Source organism: Mesoplodon densirostris, chromosome 17 (assembly GCF_025265405.1).
Source record: "Mesoplodon densirostris isolate mMesDen1 chromosome 17, mMesDen1 primary haplotype, whole genome shotgun sequence".
NCBI lineage: Eukaryota > Metazoa > Chordata > Mammalia > Artiodactyla > Ziphiidae > Mesoplodon > Mesoplodon densirostris.
In genome coordinates this window covers 23,488,412-23,510,279 of record NC_082677.1, presented here as the reverse complement: position 1 = coordinate 23,510,279, position 21,868 = coordinate 23,488,412, and the positions used below count along the sequence as shown (strand labels likewise).

Sequence of the window (21,868 nt, the reverse complement as noted above, 5' to 3'; positions counted from 1 at the left end):
CTTGGGATGAACATACACACTATCTATGGATAAGGTAGATAACCAACAAGGATCTACTGTATAGTACAGGGAACTCTACTCAATATTTTCTAATAACCTATATGTGAAAAGAATCTAAACAAGAATGAATATACGTATATGTATAACGGAATCACTTTGCTGTACACCTGAAACTAACACAACCATGTCAATCAACCATACTCCAATAAAATATTTTAAAAAAGGGGGGGATGGAAGACTGTGTTGGAACACAGACTGGGGGCCTTCGTACAGCCTCAGGCAGTGAGATGGTGAGAAGAAAGACCCCCAGGGGCTGGAAGGACTGTGGCGTCTGCAGTCTCACCCCTGGTATCTGCAGGCGCACGCTCCCTGGGCTGGTGCTCCAGTTCCCTGCCATGGAGCCTGTGGAGTGGGGCGAGGGAGGGACAGACCTGTGTGCTGAGGTGTTCCTTACTGTCTCATCTACCCCTCCAGTTCAAGATCGGGGCCTCCAAGAACAGGCCAGAAGTTACAGGAGGGAAGGATAGAGCCTGAGTCATCTTTGTCCTCTGAGACTATGGTCCCAATTTCCTGTGGGGTTTTTCTTTTTCTTTAGCCTTGTTTGATACATCAGTACGTATATACTCTCTTGTGCTTACGTACCCGAAGGATGGTAAGCATGTTCTGCAACTGGGCCAAGGGCTCGACGCTAGCAGAGGTTCCGCCATAGGCATCATTAGAATACACGGTTAATGGTAGCTTTCTGCCTCAGCGTGTACTGAACTTGAAGACTGTTCTGCACACAGTATCTCTTCCATATGCTCTTAACATCTTGACTCTGACAAATTTAAAGACAACTTGAGGATTTACTTACTTACAGAGGCCATGTGAAAAACTGAAAAATCTTTTCTCTTTTGTGTTTTTGTTTTATTGTTGGGTGGGAAAGGTGTTCCACTAGACAGTGGTAACCTTCAGTGCCACAGATTCAACCTCTTTCCAGGCTGCAAATGATTTTTGTAACTCCAGTGTGTGAGCTTGAAGTATGCAAGTAGAGGAGGGGGCGGTAAAAGCTTTCCTGTAGCAGAAACAAAGGTGGGGGGGCAGAAAAAATTCACGGAAAGCTTCTAGACCAAATTGTTCTATACGCGGCCGGCTTAAGTAGCCACTTTATTTGATTCCTTCTAGTTGTTCCTGCATTTCTTGCATCCTCTCCTTTCCCTCCCACTTCCTCGCCAAGCGTATGCAGGTTAAGGATCATGGGTGGTGATACCTCTGGGAGGTACCTGGGAGGAAGGTCGTCAAAAGAGATGCAAGGTGAGGACAGATACCAAATTAATTACATTCAATAAAGTAATGAATTAATAGTAAACTTAAGTTTAAATTAAATTTTCAAAGTTTTTAATTTAAGATTTTGATATCTGTTATACATAATGACCAGGGACCAGGTTAGTTACTCAGCAATCCTAGGGGTGAAGAGAGAGCTCGGAGACAGAGACCAAAAGAAAAATCATAGCTTTGCTTTTGAGGAAAGAAAATTGGTTTTGGAATAACTGAAATCTCTGAAGGATCTGTATTAAAGGCTAGTTTTAAACTTGGGTATACTAAAATGTATCCAGTTCCAAATACAAGGAAAAACCTGCTTCAAATCTTCAGTGCAGTCCTCTTGGAGAGAAGGCCTTTGCAATTGATCTCAGCTTCTGGCTCTAATGCTTTTAGATTAGCCTTTCAGAAACTTCTCATGGGCGTGAGCTCACAGAAGGTCTTGCGCATGGGGACAAGGGTGGGCTTTGTAAGGGTGCCTCTGTTTGGGGACCTCAAGAATATTGAACAAGGTGTTGGTCAGATACTGTCCTTGCCCAATAAAATATAAAAACAATAGAAAATAATTAGTAACTGACTGACTCTAGGTGCGGCTACGTCTCATAAGCTTGGCTCCTGAGACTAAATAGGCAAAAGAGTTACTAAGTTGCAAGACCGGACACATCTTTTTTTTTTTTTTTTTCCTGACACATCTTTGAGCGGCAGGTGTGCATCTGTCACGCCAACATTCTGAATGCCCTACAATTCTGTTAAGTCTGAATCTCCCTGCCAGACTTCATGACACAGCTATTAATATACAGAATCAACCAGAAACAAATATGAGCAATGCAGACCAAGATTTATGGACGTGTTAATTACGGCATTATTTATAAAATTAAAAAAACAGGAAGTTAAATGCCTAACACATAGGCACGTGGTTCAGTTAGTTCATATCTACATAACACAGCCATTAAGAACCATGTCTCTGAGGAACATTTACTGACAAGAAGAATACTCATGGTATAATGAGAAATCAATAAGGTACAAAATGGAAGACACTGTGATCATATTTATTGGTTCATTTATTTATGGTTTTTTCCCCTCTGGTCATATACATGCACGTGACTGGGAAGAACTAAAATAAAATACTGATGGTGACTTATCTCTGAGTAATGAGATATTAACTTATTTTTCTCTACCTTTGTATACTTTTCTGTAATTTTCCAGTTTCATACAAACCTTTTCCTTTTCCAATAAAATATATTGCTTTAAGAAAGCAACTGTTAATTCTCACAAGAATACCCAGCTAAGCCAGCACCAGTCCACTATATAATCATTATTAATAAATGATAATGTACACAGTTCCTATCCCTGCATGTAAATAATCATGGTGAAAAAAATCTGTATGTCTCAGTCAGTAACCTCTGAGCCAGAAGCTTTAAAGCTCATGATCTGCATTAAAATTCATCCTGTCAAAGCACTACCTACTGTATTGAATATTGCTGATATTGATGCATGAAGAGGGAATTGATACTTGTCAAGGATGTACTCTGGGCCAGGTGTTTATACATGGGGTTTCACTTAGTACGCTTCTGGATGAGGAAACTGAAGTTCAAAAAGGTCAAATCACTGGCTCTGGTCACATGGCTACTCAGTGATCAAAATGGATTCAAACCCTCTCAGTCTGGCTTGAAAGCCCCCTCTCCTTTCACCACCACAGGGCTGGTGAAAACTTCAGATGACACGTAGCCTTCATTTCAGACATTTAAAAATATCTTAAAAAAATATTTTGCTAGCGCTCCGACTGTGGGGCCAAAATAACTGACCTTTGTTTCTTTTCTTTCACACAACCTAGTGGAGGTGCTGGGGAAACTGCCCAAAGGAGACAACATGACAGACAGAAAAGAGAAGGACAGGTGAATAATCCACCTACTGGGAAACCCTTGAAAGAACAGGCAATTTTTAGAGTTGCACAAACCAGCCCAGCCCTCTGCCCAGTGAGAGAGAAAGCGCCAGTTGAGATGTCGGGCAAGTGCTACCAGACTCCATCAGTCCACAAATCTCTCCCTGAACCCGCCCCAGCAGGCAAGGTGCTGCTCCCCTCTCCTGCTTGGCCTGACTGAACCCCATTTCTCAACAGTCATTTTTTGGGGTTGATTACAAAGCACACGTCATGGATTCTAGAGAGGTTTTTTTTTTTTCTTTTTTTCTTTTTTTTGCGGTACGCGGGCCTCTCACTGTTGTGGCCTCTCCCGCTGCGGAGCACAGGCTCCGGATGCGCAGGCTCAGCGGCCATGGCTCACGGGCCCAGCTGCTCCGTGGCATGTGGTATCTTCCCGGACCGGGGCATGAACTTGTGTCCCCTGCATCGGCAGGCGGACTCTCAATCACTGTGCCACCAGGGAAGCCCTAGAGAGGTATTTTTAAATGTTAAAAACTTTCCTCTAAGAGAGGACAACAGACCTTAAAGATGATCTCTTTTCCCTCTTTCCACTTAACAGTATATACCTTTTGACATTTCTCAAGAAAGAGCCTACAGACTAGATATTGTGTCAGGCCTATCTTTCCACGTAGCATCTAACTGAATTCAATCAGCAGATGAGTCTGTAATCGTAACAACATCCCATGTAGTTAGAACCTCACAATTACAAACTGCTTCCACATCAGTGATGTCATTTGCTTCTCACAGTAAACCTGAAGGAAGGAAAGGGAGGTAATGTCACCCCCATTTTACAGATCAGGAAATTGAGACATACTGCCACTTTGTCTGGCTTATTGGATTAGACAGCAGCTTCCTTGGGAGGCACAGAGGGACTGACTCTGAGTGGGGGGGTGCGTATGAAAGTTTCAAAACGTGGCAGTAACGTGACTCTGGAAAACAGAATCCTGAAAAGGGGTTTTCGGGTAAGGATGGGCTAATGAAATACTGGAGTGGGAAGACAAACACTACTTAGGTCACACTGCTGCCTGTGGAGAGCTCTGCGTGAGTGGCTTCCTTCCCTAACTTGCTGCTTTCTCAGTCCTATCTATTCTTTTTTTTTTTTTTTTTTGAGGTATGCGGGCCTCTCACTGTTGTGGCCTCTCCCGTTGCGGAGCACAGGCTCCGGACGCGCAGGCTCAACGGCCATGGCTCACGGGCCCAGCCGCTCCGCGGCATGTGGGATCTTCCCGGACCAAAGCACGAACCCGTGTCCCCTGGCATCGGCAGGCGGACTCTCAACCACTGCGCCACCAGGGAAGCCCAGTCCTATCTATTCTTCAAAGCCAAACCCAAATCCCACAGATCCAGGAGCCGTTCTTGAGTATCCAGCACAAAGAAACCATAATAACAACACCTTAAGACTTCCATGTGACTTAGCTCATTACATCATGATAAGCTTTTGAGGTAGGCTGCATAGTCAGTTTTACAAATGAAGAAAGTGAAGCTCAGAGGGGTTCAGTAACTTGTCAAGCTGACATGGCTAATAAGCAGCAAAGTCTGGATTTCAAACTACATCACATCACAGCGGCCTCACCTTCCTGTACATGTATCACATCTTGCATATTGCCTGCCCACGTGTCCCTTAGTTCATCAGCCTTTTGTTGTAAGTTCTTTGAGGGCAGACACCAAGCCTTGTATTTCTTTCTAACCACCCCCTCCCACAGTGAGCTGAGCCCCATGTACACAGTAGGTTCTCAATAAGCATCATATGTTAAATATCTGTTTGATAGGAACAGTAGTTATTAAGAGGGGTTTTTTGGGACTCTGAATGTCAGGGTCTTTGCTGTATATAATTAAAACAAGAGTGAACACGGAATGTATAATTTCTCCTCACTCTAGCTTAATCAGGCATTCATTACCATGTCTGATTCTGTGTTATGTGAACAGAGCTGCTCAGTAAGCATTTTCTATGAAGAGGATAGTCAAAGACATACAGATATCAAAGAGATTTTTTAAAAAGGCGAAAACAAAACCATCCACCACATGGAGAGACAACGATCTACATGGCGTACTGTTTCACCTGAGACTAAAGAACGTCCAAGGCAAAGAGAGTACTTGACTAATACTGGGAAATTCAAGGTGCACCAAGGAGGAAGCAGAGTGCCAAGTGGGATCCTGTACCATTAGACCCTGTCTCAAGAGGATGGATGCTCTATGCAACTGATCGGGGTCAGAAACAGAGAAAGGTAGGCTTTCAGGGGCTTTTCTGGGAGAAGGGGTTTGCTTTGAAACCTCTTCAGCATAGCAGCCATTTCACTACCCTCTTCGTTGCCAGGCAAACTTAATAAAAACACATGCAATATACAATTTATTACCCTGTTGGGTCTCATTCCATTTGCCCTCCCAACACCTCATTGGTCTATAGCTTTGAAAATATAAGGGGCTCGAATAAATTCACTGAGATGAGAATTTTTATGATAGAGCTTAGCTCAAGTACTCCTATGTCGACATCTGGTAACCTAAGCTAACAGTACCTACCATATTTTATTGCCAAACCACACATTAGTCATCTTAATAAGCCGCTGAGACACAGGGCTTCTGACTTCCTTTGTGTTAAAAAGTGCCACATTCTTGTGGGCATTCAACCAACACCAAGCAAGAAGAGCAAACACCAGGTTTGTGGTACCTACATTTGTGTCCTCATGGCTGTGGCCATTGGTCTCGACCAACTCCTTGGTACCCTTCAACTGCAGATTTTAAGAAAAAACAAAACAGAAGAACCCAAATGAATAAGTAAGCATTATCTACTAAGTGTATATCATCCTGTTGACCCTGATTTATCTGAGGCTGCACTTTATGAAACTTCCAACAAGAAAAAACAGATGGAGCACATAATTCTAACGAGTCTTCCTGAAACCAGTTTGAGACCAATATTTTACGAAACCTGATGGCTGGCAAGAAATAAATGGGCCTTGGTCATTATTTTTAAATAATAAAATTAGAAAGCAGTTCCATAGGCATAAAATTGATTCTTAAGAATAATAAATGATTTCATTTCCTTGTTGTATTGCTATTCATTTAAACCCAGCAGTGTTTGCAAGTTGCCACCAGCTAAATGATGTCATACTAACAATTATTCGAGAATTATGTATTTCCCCTTGTTTTAACATGCTGCAGTGTTACTGTACGTGTCCTCCTTGAGACCCTATTTGAATGACTGACATTGTTTCTGGAGGTCTAAAACAAGATGATTTGCTTCTTTTTGGAAAGGAAGAATTGGGAACACATCTCCTTGGTCACCGAGGCATTAGAAGAAAAGCTATTTCTCAAATGAGATTTTTAACAGTGAACATCTGAAAATGCCTCTCCCTCAGAAGGCTTAGGAGTAATCAGTTATCGGGAGATTTCTGGAAACCTTTAATTGGCATTGTATCCTAGCCTGACTTGAAGCAGACACATGAAGACAGAGAATAAGGGCAAAGGGGAGCAGGCGTTGCAGCTGTTGGCCGGTATTTCTTCCTGGCTTATTATGATGCTTAGGAAGCAGCATCTTCTGCATCCTCTTTTTTATGCCTAAAATATTCATGGTGGGATATAAATGCTTAAAGTTTGAAAGAAAATAAATGCACCACCAGTGTGTTTGATTCAAATGTTGGTTCCTTCGGGCTCTTGGTACATGTTAAAATGAAAGCTTCTTTGATTTTTGTCAGGGGATCTCAGACTGCCAGCAAGAAAACCACATGCTCTGCACGCCAAGACAGAGGCTCTGCCAAAGCCACGGCGCCACGGAGGAGCTGAGTATGGGGCAGCTGTCTGTGGGCCAGTGGGGCAGATTGAGACTCACCTCCACAGCATGCTCCTGCTTGAGAAAGAGGCATGCTGCCCTGTGTTCTCTGGGGCTACAGCACTGATGCTTCTATATGTAACAAAGACAAGGGAGCACAGGCCACGTGTGATACACACGAGAAGAAAGAGTGCACCTCAGTGACAGCAGTGCCATCTGTTATCAGAGGGCACAAAGGGACTTAAAAATCCCTCTCTGTTTTCCTGCCTTAAGGTTTTCTTTCCATAGGTGTTCCTTATCTTCTCCTTTTCATCAACCCTCTCTGCTTGTCCCACCTTGTAACTCGTGCTTCTGGGAGCAAAGAGCGGGGTCGGCTCAGAGGAAGGTTTTGTTACTTCTGCCCTCAGTGGCCTGGCTCCCTGTTCTCTCCGGAGCTGCTGGTCTCCTCCGGACGGAGGGGCTAACATCTTGTCTGAGGATTCCTGGGCTTGGGAACAGGCTGCAGGTGTTGGAAGCTACCACCTTTGTGAAGGAAATGAAAGGCAGGAGCCAGTGGGGTCTGGTGGGACCTGGGGAAGCTGCATCTTAGCAAACAGAGAGCTTAGGGAATGAGCCTGCCTTCCCTGGGCTGAGGGTTACGGACGGTAAGGGTCTGCCCTCACAACCTGTTCCTTCTTTTCAGGATTTCCATCAAGTGGCAGTCACTTTAAAGAGCAAAATTCCAAGTCTTCAGAGCAGGATATATCTTTTCCTGTGTGTGTGTGTGCGTGTCTATATAATACAGTAAGTCCCCTACATATGAACGAGTTCCATTCCGAGAGCGCGTCTGTAAGTCCAATTTGCTTGTAAGTCCAACAAAGTGAGCCTAGGTACCCAACTAACACAATTGGCTATATAGTACTGTACTGTACTGTAATGGGTTTATAATACTTTTCACACAAATAATACATAAAAAACAAACAAACAAAAAACAAAGAAAATTTTTTTTTTTTTTTTTTTTTGCGTTACGCGGGCCTCTCACTGTTGTGGCCTCTCCCGTTGCGGAGCACAGGCGCCGGACGCGCAGGCTCAGCGGCCATGGCTCATGGGCCTAGCCGCTCCACAGCATGTGGGATCCTCCCGGACCGGGGCAAGAACCCGTGTCCCCTGCATCGGCAGGCGGACTCTCAACCACTGCGCCACCAGGGAAGCCCAGGAAAACATTTTTAATCTTACAGGACAGTACCTTGAAAAGTACAGTAGTACCAGCTACATCACGGCTGCTTTTATGCTTGCTTTCGGACATCCTGGGCTTGAAATAAAGATACTGCACTACTGTACTCTATACAGTACTGTACAGTAAAGTACGCAAAAGCACGACCACTTGTAGAGGATGCACGTACGTGACAATGTACGCCAGACACATGAACTAATTTATGTGATTGGACAGGCGAACGCACATTTACATCTTCGCAAGTTCTCAACTTGAAGGTTCGTATGTAGGGAACTTACTGTAGTAAGAGTCTAGGCCCAATCAAATCTCTGGGGGTGAGGCCATCTATTTAGGCCCTATCTATGCAGGCACTGAAAAGGTGTTTGCACGTATAGCTACTCTATACAAGTCCAAAGAAAGCTTTCTAAGGCATTGTTCAGAGAGGCAGAGGTGTGTTTTTTGTTTTTGTTTTGTGGTACGTGGGCCTCTCACTGTTGTGGCCTCTCCCATTGCGGAGCACAGGCTCCGGATGCGCAGACTCAGCGGCCACGGCTCACGGGCCCAGCCTCTCCGCGGCATGTGGGATCCTCCCGGACCGGGGCACGAACCCATGTCCCCTGCATCGGCAGGTGGACTCTCAACCACTGCGCCACCAGGGAAGCCCCCAGAGGTGTGTTTTTAAATGTATGTCTGTGTGTGGCGGGAGGCTACAGGGAGACGGAGGGAACGTGTCCATTGCCTGCTGTCATCTACAAGGATGACAGGGGCACCAGGCAAGGGGCTCTTGGGCAAACAGTCTGGTGGCGACAACAGCACCCAAATGCATTTGGCTGCTGTGGGCTCTCTTAAGCTTATGTATTCTCGGTGCCTTTGCTTGAAAAAGAGCCATCCCATTACGACAGCAGATTTAAAAATGCTTCCTTTCCAGTCATATTTCCTAGGTGTTTAATGATTTTAGTTGTTCTGAATCTTGTTCACGTTCCCCATTTATCTTGTTTTTTTTTTGGAGAGTGAAGTGTGATGCTTTACCAAAGCCTGCGTGTGCACATTGCTCTTTAAAAACGCATGCCATGACGACAAGGATACAGCAATGAATTCTGCAAAACTTATCATCTATTTTTATGACTGGAGTTTGGACTTCGAATCAAAATAAAGGATTTGAGTCATTTAGAGAAAGGAATTCACCCCTCCTCATCCCAGGAAATCAAGGAGGCAGAGAGAGAAAATGTAAAACAACAAAGCTCAGAGCTATGTCTGTTTGATCAGGAGCAAATCTGGACCAAATCAGCTCTACTTTGTTGAAAGCCTTTTAATAATGTAAAAGAAGAAAGAACAGTGACTGCAGGTCTCTTAGACAGTAGGTCATTGTGAATTTAGTAATATTTTTCCAGTTCAATCTAACTTATCCAAAATCATATAATGTAAGCCTCAGTCTAAGTTAACTGAATCTATCTTAATCATATAAAGGTAACGATTAGCTTTAGAAGGCATTTTCCTCCAAAGCTATAAAAGCTTATAAACTATCTAACATCTTCACTTTTCCCTCACAATTCACTTATACTTTTAGGGGAAAGTGACTGAAAATATATTTTCTTGAGTCCAAACCATTAAAAAGTTAAAAATCACTTGTAAAGTGACTGAGTCACAGCTGACTAAGCTCATACTCTCGCAACTTCATAGTTTTTTTTAAAAAAAATCACTTTTGAAGTTATATATGTTGTACAAAGGACCACCTCATATACCACTGTGAGTGAAAATTTTAAAGCAACCTAAATTTGACTACCCCCAAAGGGCTACGGTTACTATATGTGATTTTTTTTCCCCTTCCATTTGCCATTCATTACATCATGGGCAGCATGTGAAGGTCAGAAATAGGAAAGCATTTCAAGAGCTTTCTCAGCTTCTCGCATGTAGATACTGGGCTTAGATTTCACTCAGCTGCTGAGCGATCCATCTTACCCTGCTGTAAGACAATAGTTTCAAATCTACTTATCAATGTCAGGCCACACTTTAGTATCAAAGAAAGCCAGGATGAAACGTTCAGATTTACAAACTTCATATGAAAGGTTTGTTGCTCACCCTGGTTAGATAAGTGCCCTGATGCACAGGGGAGAGATTTTTTTTAATGTCGCTATGAATCAGTCCTTCTGATTCAGATGTCTGCAGGAGGACTGTGGGCTATGCTAAACTCATTTTCCTTGCGACTAGACTTAAGAGGAAACTAGCTGCTTGCTGTGAAATGTATCTGCATTGCCAATGTTTTAAAACTTTATCAAAATTCATTTGTCTTCTGGAAGAAACTTTCACACATCGCTGGAGGGCTTGGGTGGTCTAAAGAGGTACCAGAGTGAAAACAGAGATGCTGGAGATGAGATTATAAATTCTACCCAGCAAAGCTGCTAAGAGGTGGGGAGGGTCCAGGCTGGTCGTTTCGAAGATTAACTGCAGCAGTGTTTGCATGTGTGTCGAACACGGGGGAGGCGTGTGTCCGTGTTTGAACTAATTCACCAGGCAGAGCTGTTGCATTCACTTACTTGTTCCTGGAGGACTTTGAGTAATGCTTGTGTGTGTGACTGCTCTTCCTTTGCTTGTTCCAATTCTGACTTTTTGTTGTTTAACTCCTCCTGGATGGTCAGCAATTGCTGTGAAAAGGATATTTAGGATAAGTAGGATTGAAGGCCAATGGAATACTGTACGATATTGAAAACATCCATTCCAAAACACGAGGGAAAGGTTTGTACGTGTCTTAAAGCTTAATCCAGACTTCAGTTGACTTTTTTTAAATGTCTGTTTCACACACCCCCGCCACGTACTGTAACGAGTGTGCAGTTAATGCCGCAGTATCAGGCTGTTTGTGATACTGATGCACGACGCTTGTTTCAGTGTTTGTGAAGGCACCTTTATATTCCTTTAAACAGATGAGTATTTGTAAAAATATGTAGAATAGTGGTAAGAAACTAAGGCATTGACAGCTGAAGAAATTAAATCATAAAAACACTTAAAGTAATGAGTCAACTTGTCCAAGGTTACATCATTTTACATATGACCCTAAAGCTAGCTTTACAGTAAAGCTGCTTCACCAGGTGGCTGGGAGCACAAAAGAGCCTTTTACCTTCTCTGTTATGATGGTGATGTTTTATTAGATCAGCAGGACTGAAGTCCAAGCTGCAATCAATATATCAGTCGAGAAATCTGCTGATACAAGCCGTCAAAACACTCAGCTATGGCCTGCACTGTTGTTTTGAAGCAGGGCCACTGAACGGATTGCTGTTAAGCCTTGAGCGTTCCTTGCCCTGTCAGCTGTAATGCATGGGGAGGCTTACCTGGCCTGCCAGGAGGACAGGGCTGCCCAGAACGAACTCTTTGGAACATGGTTATATGTTAATATATACACAGGCTGGAGAGCACATTCAAGAGCTTCAAAACAGGCCCTGGAAGCAGCTATGTCTATTCAGAGCTTCTAGACAACAAACGGCTAGTTTGCAAAGACGGAAGTCTGTTTCTTCTGCTCCTGCACTTGACAAGTGCTGCACTAATGATATGAGAATGTCATTGCATTCCTGCCACGAGGGTAGCTGTCTCCACACCAAGGCTGCGACTTCTGGGGCTTGACAAGCTGGCTGCAGAGCTGCCTGGCCAGTTCTGAACTATCAAGGCTGGAATAAACACTGGCACTGGATGCCTGATGCTTAAAGTTGCCAAGTGAAAGGATTAAATTAAATCTTCAAGTCTGCTAGTTTCGCGGTACGTTGTCGGGGAGGAAGTACTCAGAAAAACACACTGTGCCTTAACCCCTGGGCTTGCTTGTCCTGTTCCCTCGTCTGGCGCTGGCTGTAGATTTAAGAACCTGCTTTGGTGCCCCAGCATAAACAGTGATTTCCTTGCAGTTTTCAAAACACTCAGCACCCCTTATTTTACCACCTGCCCGTATCATACTCACATATGATGCAATACACACATCCCACACGGGCTCCCTTCACACGTTATGTGATTCAATTGTGCACCAATTAATTAAAGTGCAGAAACCAGGGAGCCATATCGTACTCTGGCACCATGATAAGTAATGAAAATGACCATTTCCAAACAGTGGGGAATGACCCTGTTTCTTTATTCTCATTCACGACCAGCTCCAGAACAGTTCCGAGAGGATCTGGTGCTCTGACTTCCACGATGCCGAGTGGATTTTTATGTCATTAGACAATTTCGAATCCACTCCTTAAACCTCCTTTAAAAATGAGCCAAATGAAGGACAGGAAATTGTCTTCAAACCTGGGTAGCTTATGTTCACTCAACTGCAGCACTCGAAGCAGCAAAATTTAGAAACGACTGATGTCCGGCAGAGGGGGACTGGCTACAGTAACGACGGTGCATCTGTACAACGGAACACCATGCAGCCATTAAAAATGAAGTTGCACAAGTGTCTGTGGACATGGAATTAACTCATAATATACTGTTCTCCACATGAAAAGTTCAGGCTATGAAAGGGTTTCACTGAATTTTGCAAACTATTCATAGAAATGAATCTGGATACTGTCTCTGGGTGAGTGGGCTTATGGATCTTGCTGTTAGTTTTGCTTGTAATTTTCTGGTATGTCTGTAAAGGAGCAGACACTGCTTTAGTAAGAACAGCAACAAGAGCAAACAAATGAACTTAATTAAGGTTGGGGAAAGGACACAGAAAGGAAAACCACTTGGACACAGCTCTCAGCTGTTATTACCCACACTGTGAATAGATCAGAGGGAAAGTGAGAACTCCACTGAGTCTGCCATTTCATCTACACATTTACAGCACTGCTTCATGCTATTAAAACGTGCGTGCGCTCGTGTACACACACACACACACCCCCTTCCCCTGACCTCACTTCCCATGTAAGCTTCCATCCGTTCTCACCGTTCCTTGGAATTACACTTTTTTTTTTTTGCGGTACGCGGGCATCTCACTGTTGGGGCCCCTCCCGTTGCAGAGCACAGGCTCCGGACATGCAGGCTCAGCGGCCATGGCTCACGGGCCCAGCCGCTCCACGGCATGTGGGATCTTCCCGGACTGGGGCACGAACCCGTGTCCCCTGCATCGGCAGGTGGACTCTCAACCACTGAGCCACCAGGGAAGCCCTGGAATCACACTTTTAAATTTAGAAAAAGTGTGATTCCAAGGAATCATCCCCAGTTCCTTTTCTTCTCATATGTAGGCAACTGCTTTCAACGGTTTCTATCTTTTTTATTTGAATGTGTTTTTCCAAAATATATACTGTTGTTTTGAGAGTATGCATTTGTATGTTAAGTGATAGCTTTCATATTTCTTGTTTACTATGTTTTTAAGATCCATGTTGATATGTATATATATCTAACCATTGCTTCTGGTGGCTGCATACTATTTTACAGGGTACATCCACCCAGTTATACCTATTCCACTCTCCCAGTGAAGGCCACTCAGATTATCTCCAAGTCTCCTCCCCCTGTATAAGGCTGTAGTGGGAGATGCTAGTGCTTGTCCCTATGGACCTGTGGGAGACTTGCCCTGGTGCATATCCAGCAGTGGAGCTGCCGGTCATGGGGCATGCCTGAGGAGTTCACTGCCAAAGCTGCGTCACAGAATGGCTGTACCAGCCTACCTGCCCACCAGTGCTATATGAGTTACTGTACCCCACACCCACACTAACACTTTGCATTATCCAACTTTCTAACCTCTGTCAGTCTAATAATATCAAGATTCTTCACCTTGGGACTTCCCTGGTGGTCCAGTGGTAGAGAATCCGCCTTCCAATGCAGGGGACGCGGGTTCAATCCCTGGGTGGGGAACTAAGATCCCACATGCCACGGGGCAACTAAGCCCACGTGCCACGGCTACTGAGCTCATGCGCCTCAATGAGACAGCCCCGCGTGCCACAAACTACAGAGCCCACGCGCCACAACTAGAGAGAGAAAACCCGCATGCCACAACTAGAGAGAAGCCCGTGAGCCGCAACGAAAGATCCAGCGTGCCTCAACGAACACCCTGCGTGCTTCAACTAAGACCTGATGCAGCCAAATAAATAAATTAATTCATATATTTTTTAAAAAAAGATTCTTCATCTTTGAAAAATCTCGTACTTCTCTGACCCCCTGGGGTTTTATGCAACTCACATGTCTGCCAGCTTTTGAGGTTTATTGGCACTTCTTAAAGGGAGAGTCAAGGGTAGTGGTTCTTAAATCTGGAGAACTTTTCAAACACACTTATTCCTGGGTCCCACAGAAGACCAATTAACTCAGAATATCTAGGGGACGGACCCAGGCAATAATATATTTTTAAAAAACCTCCACAGATAATTTTAATATGCAGCTGGGAAGGAAAACCACTGTCTCTTTAAATGCTTATTTAATCCTGCTACAACGTTGCTTCTGTCCAGAGTACCCTACTCAGACTCTGCTCTTACTAAAGTCACTAACGCTTTTCTTTTTTTTTTTTTTTTTTTTTTTTTTGCGGTTCGCAGGCCTCTCACTGCTGTGGCCTCTCCCGTTGCGGAGCACAGGCTCCGGACGCACAGGCTCAGCAGCCATGGCTCACGGGCCCAGCCGCTCCGCGGCACGTGGGATCCTCCCGGACCGGGGCACAAACCCGTGTCCCCTGCATCGGCAGGTGGACTCTCAACCACTGCGCCACCAGGGAAGCCCACTAATGCTTTTCTAACTGCCAACTAGGATGCCAGGTTCTATTTGCCTTGGCATATGTCCTCTCTCTCCAGGCGATCCTGTTCACACCCATGGCTTCAACTGCACGGGCTCGGCTCCTGCGCTCCTGCTTTTCAAAGCTGACCTCACAGCCTCCGCCCCTCCTACTGCCCTCCAGACCCTTTCCCTACAGTGTTCCAAACCGTGCTTACTATGACCCCTCCCCCACAAGGCTAATTCTATTCCCCTGGTAACCAGAGTTAAAACCTTGAGGTCCATGCCCGCCCTTTCATCACCCTCACAACCTCTCTGCCCGTTCCTCTGCCTTCTCTCCAACCATCTTCACTGTCATGGTTAGGATGAGCATCTCTCTTCTGGATCTGCTTTTTCCTCCTGTCATTCACCCTACACTCCTGAGAAAATTGGCCACCTAAGAATCAAAGTGCTCCTGTGCTTAAAAAATACCATTGATCCCCCAATCTCTACTGATAAAATCCAAACCACTGGCTGTGTCGTCCTTCCCCAGACATGCTAGGTCCTTTCATGACTCTATGAAAAGCTCACTACCCAGAATTCTGCCTGGCAGACTCCTATTCATTTTTTAAGCCAACTTAAAGAATGGTTTCAGGCTGACGTCAACCCATATGATGACTTTATATGATAGAAAAGAGCCCCATCCTCTAGGCAGACAGGACCCTTCACTAAGGCACATGGTTGGGCAGTAGAGTAGGGGCCTGATTTCATTCCCTTTCACCCATTTGGCCTGGTGCCCTTGTCCAGGGCAAAACCTGCACAACTGTAAGTAGTGGTCTTGGTTTCTTCCTCAATAAAGACCCCCTCTGATCACCCAAGCAAAGTTAGCTATTCTAACTTCCATGCTCCAAAAGCACTTTTATATGATATATTACATTTCATATGTATCTCCCTAACTAGCCTACATCCGCCAATGATAGGGTCAATAACTGGGTTACCTCTAACACACAGCAGGTGCTGAATGAATGAATGAGTAAAGAGGTGAATGAATGCTTGCTCTGGTTTCCCCAATTCTATGAGATTAAGCCATGATCTAGCAAAAAACAAAACAAAAGAAAGACAAAAAAACCACACATACACACACAAAAGCCAAAACGAGAACAATAACAACTACCTGAGGATCTATCACTGGGTAATTTATTGTTCTAGACATATGGGTATATGAAATCTTCAGAGGAAAATAGCACTTAAGACATTCTGATTCTTTACTCTGGAAGTTCTAGATACCATCCTTAATCTATAGGGGAATATTTCTTAAAAGTCTAAGAAAATCCAATCAGTGAATTTATAATTATGTAATTTCTTCCCCATGTTCCACCAAAAAGCAAACAAATAAACCAAAACCACTACTAGAGGAAAAACAAAATAAACACCCCTAGACTATTTTCTGCATTCTTTCAAATGAATTGTTTCTTTTGTTTACAAAAGGTAAACTCACGAATCTAATATTTATGTATTCAAAACAGTGATGATTCAAAACTGTGATTGTTCATATGAGTAGATGTCTTTTAAAAACAAGGAGATAGTCTGCAACTAGATAATTTAAGTCAGCCTTTCTGGTCCTTTTTCACTTGAAATCTGTGCGGCTGTATAATACTCCTTTCCAGTTTCAATTTTTAAGTTCCAGAGTGCCTCAATTACAGAAGTTCACAGGCAGCTAGAACTTATCAGAAGAGCCTCTCGGTTGGACTGGCTGACTGCAGCATAATTTTAATTTAACACTGGGAAGTGTGGCATTAAACAGATGCATTATTACATTTTTGGTGGTTACAACTGAGTGTGTTCCAATTAGGCAATTATTCATATACCAATCAAGTGCAAACACTCTGGCGGACAATAACAGGTAAATAAACGCCGTACCTGACACATCTTCATATTTCCAGGCCACTGATTTAATAGGATCATTTGTAATGCTCTTTGGGAATGTAGACTTCCGTGTGTAATGGGTCTTTCTCTCTGACAAATCCAAAGAGCATTACCAGTGTTATCTGGAGCCCCAGAATAAGTGAGGTCACGTTTCCATTTTTACAGATGGGTGACTCATAGGCACCCAGAAGTTAAGTCATGTATCCGAGGCCACGGTATCGGGGAAAGACCTACCACTTGCACAACTCGATTTTCCTACTTCACACTGTGGTTTCTACCCTGACAACCACACTGATCCGTCAATCTGAAATGGAAATCAGGACATGCCAGACTTAAAACCCTCCTAGCAACGACTTCTACCCAGGCATTCACCATTTCCACTTACGACCGAGGCTGCTGGAGATGTGCCTTTGTGTATCCTTCTGTGAGCGCTGTGGTGGATTTAACTTTCCTTTAAAAACGGTAACCCTTTCCTTGTCTTTTTCCCTTAAATTTTATAATTCTGTTACTAAGGTCAAGTCTTTATATAGCTAACGTATCAGATAAGGTTAGATTCCATGAAAGCCGCAGACTACGGTGCAGATTCTCTGTATGAACGAACACCAGCAATGTCTCATGACAAGCTGACACTCACTGCATGGTGCCGCCTCAGGAATCTCTTGCAGGACTGGTGAGCTGCTTGGGGATGGAGCTGCTGGGTGGCATGAAACTGAGAGCATCTGTCTTTGTGTCTTCCATGGTGGTGGAGGAGTACTCGTTCTAAATTCACAGTGGTGGCAGGTCACGTGAACTCGTGCCACTAGGTAGATATAATGTATACTGATAGTGACTGACACCTATACACACACACACACACACACACACACACACATTTTCTCTCTTTCCCTCTTCCCCTCATTTCAAGATTTCCCCAGTGACTGGCTCTATGTTCAGTTCTTTTAAAACAATCCAGTAGGGCTTCCCTGGTGGCGCAGTGGTTGAGAGTCCGCCTGCCGATGCAGGGGACACGGGTTCGTGCCCCGGTCCGGGAAGATCCCACATGCCGCGGAGCAGCTAGGCCCGTGAGCCATAGCCGCTGAGCCTGAGCGTCCGGAGCCTATGCTCTGCAGCGGGAGAGGCCATGATAGTGAGAGGCCCGTGTACAGCAAAAAAAAAAAAAAAAAAAAAAAAAAAATCCAGTAATATTCAAGTATCAATCAATCAAGCAATCGTTCATTTATCCATTCGTTCAATCATCACTTATCTCCTAAGTACACAGTGCTGGGCTAGACAGTATGGAGGGCACGGAGGAAACAAAGTAGCCTGTCCTCAAGATGCTAGGTCACGAGGATGCTAGTCTATCCACTAAAATGAATTTAGGGTGGCATAAAACCACAACCAATGTGGTTTCCCTAGGAGATTCTTGGGGCTCAGTTCAGGTGTTAGGAGAACATGAGCTCAGGGGATCCATTTTGAATCAGAACTTGTTCTCTACTCATTAGAAATGAGCCACCAAATACTAATGCTTGAAGTCTGGAAATATTTGAGCCCATACAGTGTCATCAATTTTTAATGTGTTTTTGCTCTTTTGATTCAGTTTTAATAAATGTTATTCCATCTCCATAACTTTGCTATAAATTCAATGCCCTACTTAGTGGGATAAGCCTTTAAAGGCCAGTAGGATACCGCCTAAGGAAACGAGGTCCGCTGGCTTCCAAAGAGAGTTTTCCACCAAAGGCCAGGGTGGGTGTGACTATGTCTGGACAGACCAATCAGCAGTTGTTTTAATGTCTAGCCCGTGGGTTAACGCCTGCGGGCATCCAGCATCACCACTGTCTGCACACCTTGTCTCCAACCCGATTACTCCGTGTATTTCAGCCGGCTATCTGAAACCCCCCCTGTGGCCAGTTCTGCCAGATGCTTGTCATCTTGTCCTGCTACAAGGTGAGGGGATCCGCTCATTCGTCCCTTCCTCCTTGGTGAGATCCTGCTACCCAAACACAGCTCCCGGCTTCTGCTGCTTTTCTCCCCAGGCTCTCCAGACCTTCCACCCCTCAGCCCGGCTTTGCTTCTCACAGACTTAGAACCACTTAGGAAGGGTAGTCCTAGGTCCCACTGCTGAAGTCTGCCTGTTCCCACCTCACATCTAACACTGAATCCCGAGCCAATCCCTGATTGTTGGGAAAAGCCTGAGATGTAAAAAATCAAGTGCATATTACCACAACCTAAGAGCGAGGCTGTACCTAAAGACAAACACATCTAACAGTATTCCTGAGAAAGGGGAGAAACCTGGCTCAGGGGAAGGACAGTCATTTACTACCTGGTACTCACAACGTTCACTTTTCTCCTTGGGGGGGAAAAAAAAAGATGGAATTGAACTAGTTTGAATTTTTTTGTCGCACGAGGTGGTAAGACTACTCCAAATTTATTCTTGTTTAAAATGTCATCTGCTTCTACCTGCAGATGAAACTGCGCTTCAGTTTATATCAAGGTCCAAGGGTGACCAAGCCTGTGGCCTGGTTTATCCATCCCAGTGCCTCCCTCTCTGCAGGCAGCTCAGTGACCCCGGGGGGAGGGGAGAAACATCTTTTGGAGAGAACCCCATCATTTAGATGACTGATAGCAGGAACACCAGATCATAGGAATGAAACTGTGCTCAGAGCCTAATATCCTATTACACCAGGCTATACATATTTAATTCCTTGGGTCTTTCCGCATAAATCAATTCCTTCAGGCCCTTAATCTCGTCAATATCTTTTCTGATATTGAATTTTAAATGCCATTCTCATTGCTAGGCAGAAAGGCAATCTCTTATTCGTGATGGGATCAGGTTTCATTTACAAGTGAGAGATGCTTGGAGGAGCCTGGCCCTGTTCCCTGACCCTGCTGTTAAGATCCTCATGCCGGTCAGAGCCAAACAGCCCAGGTGCAGGTCTGACAGGTAGCTGGCCCTCCAAGAGGTCAAGACAAGGAACCCTGGGGTCATGCCTATTGGTACCCTGGGAGCCTGGGACAGCTCTGGGAGACTGGGGAGAAGGTGGAAGTAAGTGTTTTCAAGGGTGTGGATCCTCAAGGGGGTCCCTGAGACATGAGGCACCCTGCCACCCACCCAGGGTGGTGTGCTCTGACAGGGGTTCCCTCCTCTGAACAGACGAACAAGGCCCTGACCGAGGACACACACAGTGTGCATACACTGGAGCAAGATCTCGCGGGACGTGGGCGAAGGGAGGCCATGGGCCATGGGTTCTCTGGAGGGGAAGCGTACAACTCAGAGGGCAAGGGTTTGGAGCTGGACTGTTTCCAGGTTCCCTGAGGCTGGCCCCTAACACTGCTGTTTCCCAAGCTGCGGGGAAAGGGAAGAATTCCTGAATTCTGTGAGCTGTGCAAAATTTCCGAATGGAAGCAGAAGCGATAAATGTAAGACTTCAAGAGTGATCGAGAATTGGGAAACGCAGGTAACCACTGAGATGCAGATTTGGGGGCCTAAGTCTGCAGGCAGTGGAAGGACTCCAAGGGCGGGGCTCTGGGAGCTGTCGACCTCGGTGCAGGAAATAAGCAGGTGCAACCGCACAAAACTTAGTGGTAATCAAACTAACCGAAGGTCCATCCACTGATTATCAGCGTGCACCAGCAATTCTAACATAATCAGTGATAAAATCCTTTGTTGATCTAAAGCCTAACCAATTGCTGCCGTTACTGATAAGAGTCAATATACATGTGCAAGCTTCAAATGAGCAGCTTCACTTCTTACCCTTTAATAAACATACTCGATGTAGAAACGAATTTGGAAAATGTCAGTATCATAGTCTGCTCCCACCCTCCCCCTCCCCCGCCGCCATATGCTCACACGGGACTCAGCTACACCCAGTTTTTGGATTTTGAGCTTGTCTCAGACAGTGTCTCCAATCCCTGTAGCACTACATGTATTCTTACCTTTCTACAGTAGATTCGAAATAAACAATGGTAGCACAGCTATTGCAAAGACTGAGAGCTAGAACTGAGCTACTTTATTCCACAGGACCTCTTAAAGAATTTTTAGGTCTAAAATTGGAAACAGTGAAACATGGTGAGAACCATGAGTTGTATTACTTTTGTTGAGCGCAAATTTTAGTTCTTATGTTACATATTTTTACTGAATTTTAATATTTTACAAGTTGAAATGAGTTCTTTCAAAACTGTTGACTCTTTGCCTTAAAACTAAAGGACGGATCAAGAAAATGTTACCAAATCAGTGGTACTATTAGTAGTTGCCTAAATTGTATCTTTTGCATTTGGATTGTTAAGATTCACATATTTACTGCACAATTTTTTTTTTCTGCTTTATAACAAATTTAATCAGTTATACATATACATATGTTCCCATATCCCCTCCCTTTTGCGTCTCCCTCCCACCCTCCCTATCCCACCCCTCCAGGCGGTCACAAAGCACCGAGCTGATCTCCCTGTGCTATGCGGCTGCTTCCCACTAGCTATCTACCTTACCTTTGGTACTGTATATATGTCCATGTCTCTCTTTCGCTTTGTCACAGCTTACCCTTCCCCCTCCCCATATCCTCAAGTCCATTCTCTAGTAGGTCTGCGTCTTTATTCCTGTCTTACCCCTATGTTCTTCATGACATTTTTTTCCCTTAAATTCCATATATATGTGTCAGCATACAGTATTTGTCTTTCTCTTTCTGACTTACTTCACTCTGTATGACAGACTCTAGGTCCATCCACCTCATTACAAATAGCTCAATTTCGTTTCTTTTTATGGCTGAGTAATATTCCATTGTATATATGTGCCACATCTTCTTTATCCATTCATCCGATGATGGACACTTAGGTTGTTTCCATCTCCAGGCTATTGTAAATAGGGCTGCTATGAACTTTACTGGACAATTATTTATAGACTGTAATATATTAACTATAATCAACAGATCAAAGTTCAAACTGTTAAGTGGGTTAAAAAATTATTTAACAGAGAGTTGTGATTTTTCCCTTACATTGTACTATTTTATTTAAAAAATTTTTACAGGCATAATTATATGTGAAATTCAATATAAGAAAAATTTCACTGTATTTCTTTCTTGGCAATTATTATTACTTGTTTCATTTCATGATTATTACTGAAAATAATTTTGTCGTGTAGCAGAGGAGGATGTTTAAAAAAGGACCCCCTCGGAGT

The 21,868-nt window shown here is 44.2% G+C and overlaps 1 protein-coding gene across 7 annotated transcripts in view; it reads right to left on the bottom strand.

The window, feature by feature from the left end:
• Positions 1–21,868, bottom strand: part of ENOX1 (ecto-NOX disulfide-thiol exchanger 1) — a 320,291-nt gene that overhangs the window by 68,269 nt on the left and 230,154 nt on the right. For 5 of the 7 annotated variants that reach the window (XM_060080023.1, XM_060080024.1, XM_060080028.1 and 2 more), the window contains 2 exons: positions 10,710–10,817; positions 5,890–5,946 (listed from right to left, as the gene is read on the bottom strand). The exons of 1 other annotated variant lie outside the window; for it this stretch is intronic. In XM_060080023.1, coding sequence (XP_059936006.1) covers positions 5,890–5,946; positions 10,710–10,817 — 165 coding nt within the window. The remainder of the gene's footprint in view (positions 1–5,889; positions 5,947–10,709; positions 10,818–21,868) is intronic. One more of the 7 variants, XM_060080025.1, reaches the window with a different exon arrangement.